At 48.0% G+C, this 14,164-nt stretch overlaps 1 protein-coding gene across 3 annotated transcripts in view; it reads right to left on the reverse strand.

Moving 5' to 3' along the window:
* Nucleotides 1-1,213: 1,213 nt before the first annotated feature.
* MDGA1 (MAM domain containing glycosylphosphatidylinositol anchor 1) overlaps nucleotides 1,214-14,164 on the reverse strand; it is a 498,204-nt gene continuing 485,253 nt past the window's right edge. For all 3 annotated transcript variants that reach the window (XM_082251647.1, XM_082251646.1, XM_082251645.1), the window contains 2 exons: nucleotides 7,191-7,299; nucleotides 1,214-2,475 (listed from right to left, as the gene is read on the reverse strand). In XM_082251647.1, the coding sequence (XP_082107773.1) occupies nucleotides 2,384-2,475; nucleotides 7,191-7,299 (201 nt within the window). In that variant the 3' untranslated portion in view covers nucleotides 1,214-2,383. The remainder of the gene's footprint in view (nucleotides 2,476-7,190; nucleotides 7,300-14,164) is intronic.

Genomic DNA, 14,164 nt, shown 5'->3' on the forward strand with positions numbered 1-14,164 from the left:
TGGAGGACCTGATTCCACGACTTTATAACTAAGCCAGGCCAACTGTTATTTCACCATCCAATGATGAGCAGTGGCCAGCCATTTAACTCTCATTGGGGAGCAGGATGGCCTTTTTGGTGCTAAGCCATGAGGCCAGAAAAAGCCAGGACATGGTAAAGTGAAACTAGACAAGAGTGGGATCTACAGAGCTCAAAATTGCGTACAGGTTCAATTTAATTACACAATGCCCATTGCCTGTTATGAACTCCCTCATCAGATTCCATCAACCTTTTAATTCGCTGTTCGGGGAATCCTCCCCACTCATCTCATGGTGTGGGGAGTGTAAGGATTGGAAGGAATGTGTAGATGGGAATAGTGGGCATTGGGGAGACTGGGGAACAGGGAGTGTGGGCACTGGGGAGATTGGGGGATAGGGGTGTGGGCACTGGGAGGAGTGTGAGCATGGGGAGTGTAGGTATTAGGGAGACTGGGGGATAGGGAGTGTGGGCATTGGGGAGACTGGGGGTGGGGAGTGTGGGGATTGGGAGGAGTGTGGGGTTTTGAAATGTGGGCATTGGGGAGACTTGGGGTGGGGATTGGGTAGACTGGGGGATAGGGAGTTTGGGGACTGGAGGGTCAGGAGTGTGGGGATTGGGAAAACTGGGGGATAGGGAGTGTGGGCATTGGGGAGACTGGGGGTGGGGAGTGTGGGCATTGGGAGGAGTGTGGGGTTTTGAAATGTGGGCATTGGGGAGACTTGGGGTGGGGATTGGGTAGACTGGGGGATGGGGAGTTGGGGGACTGGAGGGTCAGGTGTGTGAGGATTGGGGAGACTGGGGGATGATGAGTGTTGGCAATGGGAGACTAGGGTATGAGGAGCATGGGCTTTGGAGAGACTGGAGGACCTGATTCCATGATTTCATAACTAAGCCTGGCTAACTGTTGTACAACCATCCGATGATGGCCAGTGGCCAGGCACTTAAGGCTCATTGGGGAGCAGGATGGCATTTGTTGGAGTTAAGACATGAGGTCAGGACATGTTACAGTGAAACTAGTCTGAAGAGGGGTCATAATGGCGTGCAGGTTGACTTTAAATGCCCATTGCCCATTATGACCTCTCTCATCACATTGCATCAATCCTGTCATTCGCTCATCAACCCTCCCCACTTATTTCATGGCCATCCTGAACACATTCACACCTTCTTTGATGAGTCGACACCAAAATGACCACCACTAGAAATAGATATCTGTTTATTTAAAACGTTCAGATTTGGTAACAATTTCCTAAATGTCATTGTACTGATTGCATGAGCTGTGCGAAGTCCCCTGCTGAGGTCTATGAAGTGTGTATGAACAGAGCTAATGTCATGAGACCGGAAATGGAGAATGATAGACGAACAGACGCAATGTTGAGTCTGAGACCGTGGCACTGGTATGCCTGTTTTTTTTTCAGAAAGGAGGAAGATCATTGAACGCTAAATGTGTTTTTTTTTTCAAGCAGCCATTTCTACAACTTAGTATCCTTCTATAATAAATATATTTATATATGTACCTAAATTACGTAAACTGCATTCTCCAATCTTTGGACGGTCTGTAAGACGATGGGCGTGACCCATAACTCCCGCGTTCTCTTGAAGTGCCCACAGGGAAGACCTAAAACGTTGGCTATGCTCTAACCATACTCGGGATGAAGTCTACTATCCTTTTCTTTCACCGGGAGCGACAGTCTGTGTGCGCCCTCCCTGAAATGCGTAAACATGTTCAAAATGGATGGCTAAAGACGCTTGGTTACATGGCGATGTACGTAAAGGGCAGTGGAGCACATGCAAATGGCGTGGTTATACATGGGCATAGATGAAACAGAGCAGCACGCGAAAGGAATCTACTTAGAAAATCGGGCTACAGCAGCCGGGGCGTTCCAACAAAGTTTCTGCCCCAAGGCAGAGTAACATTCTCCCAGCCACGGTCTCCACAGTTTGTTAGAAATTTGTGCTTATAATCTCAATATAGTTTCTTTATAAATGTTTCTTGTCTTTATTTATTGTTATTCTCTTTTGAAGTCCACGTCTCCCATGTGGACAAGTCTTAGCATCTCTGAGTCAATAGTTTGATCACGTCCTGGTTTTCCTCTCTGCTTCCACCTTGTCCTGACGTTGTCGTCACTTGTTCCTTTGTATCAATACCTTCCCTGACTTCTCTCTCTCTCCCTCCTTGGATGTATTGTAGACGCGTTTGAACTTCTCAAAGGAAGTCGTCAGTCTCTCGTTGGCTCCTTCAAGCCGCCACGCTTGCCGGTCTTTGGTAATATCTTGACACTTTGGTGTGCCGGTGGAGGAGGATCGAGGAGGAAAGTGTACAAAAGATGGGACAGCCTTGTTCTGAATCCAACAAGAGCAGCGGAGTATCATCTCAGGAGGACGAATAGGAAGAAAGTCAGGAGCCAGTATAGAGAACCTGAGTGGGAGTAGCAGGCCAGATTGCCAGAAGGTGCTGCAGCTATAATACAAGAAAAAGAACCTCAGTTAGATGCTTCCTAGAACCACCAGGAACAAATGCAATGTCACTAAATACATAAAAACTTTACATAGGTAACCTGGTTGAAAAAACACACACAAGTCCATCATAGGTGTGCGCAGGACAGTGGTGTATTTTGGTTTTGTGCTGCCCTAGGCAAGACTAAAATTGGGCGCCCCCCTCCCCCTCCTATGGAAATTTGCCCCACTCCTTTTTTAACTGATATGGCTCCCTCCAGAATTTAAGGACTACAAGTCCCAGCATGAACCCCTGAGATCTCATGAGAGGGGGGGGGGGGTGAAGGAGAGAGAGAGAGGGGGGTGGGTGAGGGGGGATGAGAGAGAGAGGGGGGGTGAGAGAGGGGGTGGGGGGATGAGAGAGAGAGAGCGAGAGGGGGAATAAGAGAGGAGGGGTGAGAGAGAGGGGGGTGAGAGATAGAGAGGAGGGGTGAGAGAGGGAGGAGGGGTAAGAGAGAGAGAGAGAAAGAGGGGGATGAGAGAGAGAGGGGGGAATGAGGGAGGTGGCTCTAGCAACGAGTGGCTAATAGAGTCACATGTGGAGGGGGGGGCGGCTTTTTTGCTGCCCCCTTGCAAAGTGCCGCCCTAGGCCTGGGCCTTGTTGGCCTAGGCCAAAATACAGCCCTGGCGCAGGGGGGTGTGCCAGGTGTGCCTGGGCACACCCTAATTACCAGGGCTGCCAACCATGCAGTGTCTATAAAAAGCATGAGGCTACAGTTGCTATGCATCTCTGCTGCTTCCTTGGCCAATGGGATTGACACTGTACCCGCCCCCTTCCCCAGTGTGCCTCATTTGACTTTACAACAGGAGGTGCCGGCAGCTGGTGCGGGCATGAGAGGGAGGAGTAAACAAAGCCTGCAGTGTAGAACGGATTTCAGCCTAAGGGCTCTTTCACACGGGCGATCCGATCAGATCCGCCTGTCAGTTTTTTAGGCGGATCTGATCGGATCCTCCATGCAGCTCTATGGGGCAGCGGGTGTCAGCGGAGACACCTCCGCTGACAGCCGGTCATCCGTATCCGATCCTGCCCGTGAAATCCGGACGGATGGAAACCCTATTTTTCCATCCGTCCAGGGATCGGATCGGATCGGATGAGAGCGGACAGGCGGTCCGCTCTCATCCGATCCCCCATAGAGAGCAGTGGGACCTGTGACACCTCCCTCTCCACACTGCAAGCGGAGACGGAGCTGTCATCCGCCGGCTCAGCGGGGATCAGCGGATCGATCCCTGCTGAGCAGCACGGATCCGTCTACGGAGGCGGACCGTGTGAAAGAGCCCTAACAGGGGAAGGTAAGCTGGGCTGAGCAGAAAGTAGTCAGTACACATGCATACACCCGCATGCATGTAAGTTTGAGCTTTGGGGTGCACACCCCAATGCAATAGGCTGCGCACACCTATGAAGTCCATCCAGTTTAACCTACAGAACAAAAAAAAAAAAAACAAATATACACAATCCCACACTTCCCAACTTTTTGAGATGGGAATGAGGGACACCTATTAGCAAAAGTATGTAGGCATAGGACACACCCCCTGCCACGCCCCCTTAACCACTTTCAGGCAGGAGGATTTGGCTGCTCAAAGACCAGGCCCTATTTTGCGATTCCGCACTGCGTGACTTTTATGGACAATTGCGTGGTCGTGCGGTACCCAAATAAAATTGATGTCCTTTTTTTCCCCATAAACAGAGCTTTCTTTTGGTGGTATTTGATCACCTGTACGATTTTTATTTTTTGCGCTATAAACAAAAAAAGAGCGACACTTTTGAAAAAAGTAACAGTATTTTTCAAAATTTTTTATATAAAATTCTCAAAAAAAATGTAAAAAATCTAAATTTTTTAACATTTTAGGCCAATACAGGTACTCCTTGTGGAGGGATCTGGGGGTCTAAAATACCCCAAACCCCACCTCAGAACCGAAAAGCATTCAAAACGCCAAGTTTGGCTGTTTTGAATGCTGTCAGTTTTTTTAATTCGGCGCCGAGTACCCGGAAGTGATGTCATGATATCACTTCCGGAGACCCGGTGTTCTATCAGATTTCTCTACCCCGTCAGATTTCCCTATCTACGTCATTTCCGGTTGAGATTAGCTGTGGATTCGTCATGCAGCAGCTTGTAGCCGTGTCACACGTCCTATTGGGCATGCGCAGAATAGGTAGGGAATTTTGATAACATCGTAAGGGGTCAGGCAAAAGTCCTAGTGTGCATGCGCACCAAGTGTTTGGGCAGCGGGATCTCATAACAAACATCCATCCGATCTCCATGGCCCACACTGCGCTGACCCGACACTGCGCCGAGCCGACACTGCACCGGCCCAACAATCCGATCTCCATGCCCCACACTGCGCCGGCCCGACAATAAGACAGTGGGCGTGCGCGTGTGGGTAGGGAATAGGATTGTCCCATTTTCGGCTCGGCGCAGTGTTTGCCATGGAGATCGGATGTATGTTTGTTACAAGAGATGCCGCTGCCCGATCTGTTGGTGCGCATGCGCAGTAGGACTTTTGCATCACCCCTTACGATGTTATCAAGATTCCCTACCTATTCCGCGCATGTGCAGCAGGACGTGTGACGCGGCTACAGCTGGTGCATGACGAACCCACACCGGAAATGACGTAGGTAGGGAAATCTGATGGGGTATGGTTTTCTGATAGAACATCGGGTCTTCTCTTGGGCGGCGGCGGTGGAGGAAGGATGCCCGGGTCTCTGGGTGGGACGGGAGACCCGGGGCGAGCCGCGGGAGGGGGGGACGGGACATCCCCTCCCGCTCCTTGTAATGACAGCCGAGCGGCTTCTCAGCCGCATTGGTTGTCATAGCAAGTCAGCCGACCGTCGGCTATGGACGCCGGTACCGGGGTGATGCCTCTAGCTGCAGGCATCACTCTGGTACAAGCACTTTCCCGAAATATCGGTATATCAAAAGGCCGATTCCGATACATCGGGGAAAGTGCATATCGGCCCCCAATATATCAGTGTTGCCGATAATCGGTCGATCTCTATTGGAAATCCAGTTTTATTTTATGTGGGGGTCCCCCTTGACACTCATACCAGGCCTGAAGGATCTAGTATAGCCTTTCTCAACATTTATAACACAAGGAACCCTTGAAATAACTTTCCAGTCTCAGGGAAAATGACTAGATCTACAACTCATGATACATTGGTGTGACAGTCAGTGGAAAGAATGCTCCTTACACTTGTCATTGGGAAGAATTACCCACAGATCGCTAAAAAGATCAATGGTGTCAGTGGGAACTTATCTGAGAGGCAGAGCCTCTACAAATAAGCCCCGAAAAGGGCGAAATGCTCCTTAGGAGTTCTCTACGGGTTTGATTTCATTGTTATGGGCTACGTGTCCAATACTGATGGGTTTCATACAATGTAGGCTTAGTCCCTTTTGGCTAATCCCATATTGGGTGAAAAGCTTCAGCCGTAGAGCCGCACCTGGTGGGGAAGGACGTGTCTGGTGGACTTTGATGTGAATAAAGTTTATTGCGATTTAGCACTATGGAGTGTGGACTGTTTGTGCTCCACTGATGTGAGGATCAGACTGATCCTGGAAAGCTCTGCACCTACAGCCAGGTGCTTCCATGGACTATATTTGTTCCAATTAGCAGCAGTGCTTTAAGTGGGCCGGTATGCACCGGTACTCGGTACCGCCACTCCCAAATATGGCTCTTGATCATACCGCCACCTCTCTGTGCGCCTTAGCGTACCGGTACGCTCATTTTGGACATCTGCGCCCTAAATTGCCCCCCCCCCCCGAGAATATTTCCCACTCCAGAGCCAGACCAGTCACCACCAGTGAGTCCCCCTTCTCCGGAGTCCCAGCCCAGGCCAGCAGCGGCGGCAGAGCTGCCACGCTGCTGGCCTGTACTGCAGTGCACTGGTTGCTATCGCCGCCCGGCGTCTAGCAACCAGTGAGGTCATCTGAGGAGGAGGAGAGCGAGGCCCCAGCATACACTGCGGAGCCTCCTTCCTCCAATGCTGCGCGCCGAGTGGAGTGGCTCCACCCACCTCTCCCTCCAGCTACTCCAGGCCAGCACAGCACAGTGAGTCCCATGTGTCAGCCTCAGCCTAAAAACATGAGTAGGAGCAGTTATGGGGACCCTGATGGATGGGATGGGATGGGGGGGCTCTGTGGGGACCCTAATGTGGAATGGGATGGGGGGGCTCTGTGGGGACCCTGATGTGGAATGGGATGGGGGGGCTCTGTGGGGACCCTGATGTGAGGTGGGGGGCGCTCTGTGGGGGTCCTGATGTGTGGGGGGGCTCTGTGGGGACCCTGATGTGAGAAGGGGGGGCTCTGTGGGGACCCTGACATGGGGGGGCTCTGTGGGGACCCTGATGTGAGGTGGGGGGCGCTCTGTAGGGGCCTGATATAAAAAAATGTATAGGCTATAATACAGTACCGGCACCACTTTTGGGCCACTTAAAGCACTGGTTAGCAGTGACAGGTTTTATCTCCTGATTGCAGAGGCTGGAACTGTCTATTGTCAGGAAGCCTGACGCCGGACCGCCCAATGACAGTTAATCGATGATTAAACAAAGGAGGTGAGTGCGCTCGTGTGATAACACAACCCGGATATTGCTATGTCAGTGAACTCCTCCAATTTCCCTCTCATGGATTGCTTTGATCTGGTTTTCGTTGACACATCACCCGTCACATCACCCGGGGAAGGACTCACGTTTTTTTGGCGAGCTTATCCGTTTCGGACACTCTCCTCTTTTTATGGTGACATCATCGATGGCCATGTCGCCTTCCATCCCGTTGCCGGTAATACACTCAAATACGACCTGAGAGATGAGGAAAGAAAAGGTTAGCCGACACTCTGTCATTATACACACCATTTTTCTTTTCATTGGACAACATTGATTGGTTGATTTCCTTCAGTAGAGTATTTCAGGAGAGGAGAGTTATAGAGGGAGGAGCAGAGTCCTCCAGCAGAGCAGAGTATTTCAGGAGAGGAGAGTTATAGAGGGAGGAGCAGAGTCCTCCAGCAGAGCAGAGTATTTCAGGAGAGGAGATTTATAGAGGGAGGAGCAGAGTCCTCCAGCAGAGCAGAGTATTTCAGGAGAGGAGATTTATAGAGGAAAGAGCAGAGTCCTCCAGCAGAGCAGAGTATTTCAGGAGAGGAGATTTATAGAGGAAAGAGCAGAGTCCTCCAGCAGTGCAAAGTATTTTAGCAGAGGAGAGTTATAGAGGAAGGAACAGAGTCCTCTAGTAATGCGGAGTATTTCAGGAGAGGAGAGTTATAGAGGAAGAAGCAGAGTATTCAAGCAGAGCAGAGTATTTCAGGAGAGGAGAGTTATAGAGGAAGGAGGAGAGTCCTCCAGCAGTGCAGAGTACTTCAGGAGAGGAGAGTTACAGAGGAAGGAGCAGAGTCCTCCAGCAGAGCAGAGTATTTCAGGAGAGGAGTGTTATAGAGGAAGGAGCAGAGTCCTCCAGCAGTGCAGAGTATTTCAGGAGAGGAGAGTTATAGAGGAAGGAGCAGAGTCCTCCAGCAGAGCAGAGTATTTCAGGAGAGGAGAGTTATAGAGGAAGGAGCAGAGTCCTCCAGCAGAGCAGAGTATTTCAGGAGAGGAGAATTGTAGAGGAAGGAGCAGAGTCCTCCAGCAGAGCAGAGTATTTCAGGAGAGGAGAGTTATAGAGGAAGAAGCAGAGTCCTCCAGCAGAGCAGAGTATTTCAGGAGAGGAGAGTTATAGAAGAAGGAGCAGAGTCCTCCAGCAGTGCAGAGTATTTCAGGAGAGGAGAGTTATAGAGGAAGGAACAGAGTCCTCCAGCAGAGCAGAGTATTTCAGGAGAGGAGAGTTATAGAGAAAGGAGCAGAGTCCTCCAGCAGTGCAAAGTATTTCAGGAGAGGAGAGTTATAGAGAAAGGAGCAGAGTCCTCCAGCAGTGCAGAGTATTTCAGGAGAGGAGAGTTATAGAGGAAGGAGCAGAGTCCTCCGGCTCTAACTCTCACCTGACATGTTTCTCATGTTTTAATCAACAATAACAGATTCCAGACACATTCATTCACACATTGGTCTCTGGTGATCTCTATTGTCAGAGAAGAAGTCCGGGAGTGGAGATAGATGGAGGCGATAATCTGTTCTCTCCTCCCACACAGTTCAGAACAATTACTGGTAATTGCGGTGAGAAAATTTACTGCTAACGTAAATAAGATTAAAATGGATTTATTAAAGGTCGCTGAACTTCTGAAGCATATGAATATTATTGATTCCTCTGTACTGAGATCATCCCCACCTCTAATTCCCATCCCATCCTATCTACAATTCATCTGTATGATAGATAGATAGATAGATAGATAGATAGATAGATAGATAGATAGATAGATAGATAGATAGATAGATAGATAGATAGATAGATAGATAGATAGATAGATAGATAGATAGATAGATAGATAGATAGAGTGCCTTGCGAAAGTATTCGCCCCCCTTGAACTTTGCAACCTTTTGCCACATTTCAGGCTTCAAACAAAGATATAAAACTGTTATTTTTTGTGAAGAATCAACAACAAGTGGGACACAATCATGAAGTGGAATGAAATTTATTGGATATTTCAAACTTTGTTATCAAATAAAAAACTGAAAAATTGGGCATGCAAAATTATTCAGCCCCCTTAAGTTAATACTTTGTAGCGCCACCTTTTGCTGCGATTACAGCTGTAAGTCGCTTGGGGTATGTCTCTATCAGTTTTGCACATCGAGAGACTGAAATTTTGCCCATTCCTCCTTGCAAAACAGCTCGAGCTCAGTGAGGTTGGATGGAGAGCGTTTGTGAACAGCAGTTTTCAGTTCTTTCCACAGATTCTCCATTGGATTCAGGTCTGGACTTTGACTTGGCCATTCTAACACTGGATATGTTTATTTGTGAACCATTCCATTGTAGATTTTGCTTTATGTTTTGGATCATTGTCTTGTTGGAAGACAAATCTCCATCCCAGTCTCAGGTCTTTTGCAGAGTCCATCAGGTTTTCTTCCAGAATGGTCCTGTATTTGGCTCCATCCATCTTCCCATCAATTTTAACCATCTTCCCTGTCCCTGCTGAAGAAAAGCAGCCCAAACCATGATGCTGCCACCACCATGTTTGACAGTGGGGATGGTGTGTTCAGGGTGATGAGCTGTGTTGCTTTTACGCCAAACGTAACGTTTTGCATTGTTGCCAAAAACTTTGATTTTGGTTTCATCTGACCAGAGCACCTTCTTCCACATGTTTGGTGTCTCCCAGGTGGCTTGTGGGAAACTTTAAACGACACTTTTTATGGATATCTTTAAGAAATGGCTTTCTTCTTGCCACTCTTCCATAAAGGCCAGATTTGTGCAGTATACGACTGATTGTTGTCCTATGGACAGAGTCTCCCACCTCAGCTGTAGATCTCTGCAGTTCATCCAGAGTGATCATGGGCCTCTTGTCTGCATCTCTGATCAGTCTTCTCCTTGTATGAGCTGAAAGTTTAGAGGGACCGCCAGGTCTTCGTAGATTTGCAGTGGTCTGATACTCCTTCCATTTCAATATTATCGCTTGCACAGCGCTCCTTGGGATGTTTAAAGCTTGGGAAATCTTTTTGTATCCAAATCCGGCTTTAAACTTCTCCACAACAGTATCTCGGACCTGCCTGGTGTGTTCCTTGTTCTTCATGATGCTCTCTGCGCTTTAAACGTACCTCTGAGACTATCACAGTGCAGGTGCATTTATACGGAGACTTGATTACACACAGGTGGATTCTATTTGTCATCATTAGTCATTTAGGTCAACATTGGATCATTCAGAGATCCTCACTGAACTTCTGGAGAGAGTTTGCTGCACTGAAAGTAAAGGGGCTGAATAATTTTGAACGCCCAATTTTTCAGTTTTTTATTTGTTAACAAAGTTTGAAATATCCAATAAATTCCGTTCCACTTCATGATTGTGTCCCACTTGTTGTTGATTCTTCACAGAAAATTACAGTTTTATATCTTTATGTTTGGAGCCTGAAATGTGTCAAAAGGTCGCTAAGTTCAAGGGGGCCGAATACTTTCGCAAGGCACGATAGATAGATAGATAGATAGATAGATAGATAGATAGATAGATAGATAGATAGATAGATAGATAGATAGATAGATAGATAGATAGATAGATAGATAGATAGATAGATAGATTCTATTACCAAAAGTATTGAGACACCTGCCTTTACAAACACATGAGCTTTAATGGCATCCCAGTCTAAAGCTGGATACGCACTATATCATTTTGTTTCGATTTTTTCCTTTAGCCTTACCAAAACCATATAATATGAGGTCAGACCTAAACACTTTCAATTTGTATGCAAATCAGGCAGGCCCTTTCACAACATAGTTGAAGATAAATCTAAAGGAAATCAAACAACAAAAGTTGTATAGTGTGTATCCAGCTTTAGTCCGTAGGGTTCAATATTGAGTTGGCCCACCCTTTGCAGCTATAACAGCTTCAACTCTTCTGGCAAGGCTGTCCATAAGGTTTAGGAGTGTGTCTATGGGAGTGTTTGACCATTCTTCCAGAAGAGTATTTGTGAGGTCAGGCACTGATGTTGGACGGGAAGGCCGGGCTCGCAGTCACCGCTCAAATTCATCGGTATCGGGTTGAGGTCAGGACTCTGTGAAGGCAAGTCAAGTTCCTCCACCCCAAACTCGTTCATCCATGTCTTTATGGACCTTGTTTTATGCACTGGTCCAAATCATTTGGTGGAGGGGGAATTATGGTGCTGGGTTGCTTTTCAGGGGTTGGGCTTGGCCCCTTAGTTTCAGTGAAGGGAGCTCTTAGGGCGTCAGCATACCAAGACATTTTGGATGATTTCATGCTCCCAACTTTGTGGGAACAGTTTGGGGATGGCGCCTTCCTGTTCCAATATGACTGCGCACCAGTGCACAAAGCAAGGTCTATAAAGACATGGATGAGCGAGTTTGGGGTGGAGGAACTTGACTGGCCTGCACTTTCCTGACCTCAACCCGATAGAACACATTTGGGATGAATTAGAGCAGAGACTGCGAGCCAGGCCTTCTCATCCAACATCAATCCCTGACCTCACAAATGCGCTTCTGCAAGAATGGTCAAAACTTTCTATCCACCAGCTGACACCCGTCCACTGACTACTCTACTCCGGAGTCGCCCCCCCTCCCATAGACACTCCTAAACCTTGTGGACGGACTTCCCAGAAGAGTTGAAGCTGTTATAGCTGCAAAGGGTGGGCCAACTCAATATTGAACCCTACGGACTAAGACTGGGATGCCATTAAAGTTCATGTGTGTGTAAAGGCAGGCGTCCCAATACTTTTGGTAATATAGTGTAGATAGACATAGAGAGACTCCGATATCCAGAAATCGGGGGTTCCGGGATTTATCTTGGCGTTCTCCGGGATGAACGTCGGCTCCTCCCGCTTCTCGCTGCAAATGATTCCACATTAAACTATTGAACAGAGGAAATATTAGATATTTTATTCTCCTCCTATTTAGAAGATCATCCCCCTGACAGGACGGTGTTATTTACACAGAATTGTCTTCCAGGCCGCAGACAGCGATTCGCTTTACACGTCGCGGTAATAAGATCTGAATAGAGGACGGGGGATGGTTTATAGTTTGCTGGATGTTATGGCGGGGGGAACATTTTCTCTTTTTACGGTTTAGATATTTCTCACCATTCTTCTGTCAAGGAACAAATTTGGGTCTTTAATAATATTCTCTGCGGGTCTCATTGTGCCGCGTAGCCAGGAAGGGGTGCAGCATGGGCGTGGTCTATGTTTTCCATTATATCTATGCATGAAGCTTATTGGTTGTCTGATAACAATACATATATATATATATATATATATTGTTAAAGGGACACTAAGTTATAGTTCGAAAAAGTATACATTTTGAGTTATGTAATGATAATTTGAAAGTCATTTTTGATTTGACTTAAATTTCTACTTTGGGTCTCCAAACTTAGTCCGTGAAAGTAAGAAAATCACATAGTGCCTGTGGTCAGCAGGAGGAATAGTACCCCATAGTTGGTTCCAGTGGGAGAAATGAAGCCTCTTTGATGGTGTCAGTGGAAAGAATAGTCCCCTTCCTTGTGTCAGTGGGAGGAATAGTGCCCCATCATTGGTGTCAGTGGGAGGAATAGTGCCCCATCATTGGTGTCAGTGGGAGGAATAGTGCCCCATCATTGGTGTCAGTGGGAGGATTAGTGACCCATCATTGGTGTCAGTGGAGGAATAGTGCCCCATCATTGGTGTCAATGGGAGGAATAGTGCCCTATAATTGGTGTCAGTGAGAGGAACAGTGCCCCATCATTGGTGTCAGTGGGAGGAATATTGACCCATCATTGGTTTTTAGTGGGAGAAATAGTGCCCCGTAAATGGTGCCAGTGGGAGAAATGGTGCCCCATCATTGGTGTCAGTGGGAGGAATGCTGGCCCATCATTGGTGTCGGTGGGAGGAATAGTACCCCATCATTGGTGTCAGTGGGAGGAATAGTGCCCCATCATTGGTGTCAGTGGGAGGAGTAGTTTCCCATCATTCAGCTTCGGGTGTGGCTGCTGCAAGGTTCTCTGGCTGTGTGTCTGGAGCTGCTCCAGGTGATCTGTTTGAGAGGGGAGTGAGGTGAAATCCCTCCCAGCCCTGCTGGCTCCTTCCTGGGGAGGCCATGCAGGCCAGCGGGGCCTCTCCTGCTGGAGGCTCTCAGCCATCCCCTGGTCGGATGGATGGATGGCACCCCTGCTCCTGGACAAGCCGTGGTTGGTGATCTCTCTGCACCTGGTGAGGATGAAGATGCTGGATCCATTCGGGAGCGAGTGGTGGCCGGGATCAAAGTCCTCAATAAGGAAAGAGACAAGCTCTACAAGCTTAGAGCGGATTTAAAGCGCCTGAGAAAGCAGCGTGAAGGCTTGTTCAGCAAGAACCGTGGATCCATGGATTCAGAGGTCCAATTAGCTAAGGTCCGTGTGGAACATCAGGAAACCATCGTGGCCATGATGAAAGGCAGGGATGGTCCCTTCAGGGAGAAGTTTAGCAACGACCGAAGGTTTGCAAAGATGGAGGTGGAGGAGGAGACCCCCAGTTCTGACCCCCTTCCCCCACAAGGTGAGGTAAGCAGCCCATTGCCATCTCAGGGCTCAGGAGGCATGCTAAAGGTAATCCAGGTAATTGAGTCTCCAGTACAGGGAGATAAGCTGGTGTTTGGTGATGTGGAGGACTTGCCGGATCATGTACCTGATAAGATAAGGGCTATCAAGTCTCAGGTAATAGACAAAACTGTTTTTGTGCCTTTTAGCACCTTGCCTAATAATGAGGGTTTCCCCAGTGACACCCAGGATGATACCCCTGTGCTCAGCAATGCTTTGCCTGCTGAGAAAATGTTACGTTTAAAAAATGACATTTCTGCTCAGGAACTACAAAACCCAGAAGAGCCGATTAACCCTGCTTCTGCTGAGCCCAAAACTGTTTCAGTAATAACTAACCAGGACTCTACAGCGCAGCAGCAGGAAGCACTTGGTACTGCATTAGAAACAGTAACTACACCTAATAACATTGCAGGTGTGGTGGGACCCACCATTGTATGTGCAACTGATAATGCTGCTGGTTTAGGCCAAGCTGAAAATAATAATAGTAATGTACCTGATAATGTGACATCAGTGTGGGGTCTTGGCCCTAATAAGCCTAC

This window comes from Pelophylax lessonae (genome assembly GCF_965119305.1).
Source record: "Pelophylax lessonae genome assembly, chromosome: 3".
Taxonomy (NCBI): domain Eukaryota; kingdom Metazoa; phylum Chordata; class Amphibia; order Anura; family Ranidae; genus Pelophylax; species Pelophylax lessonae.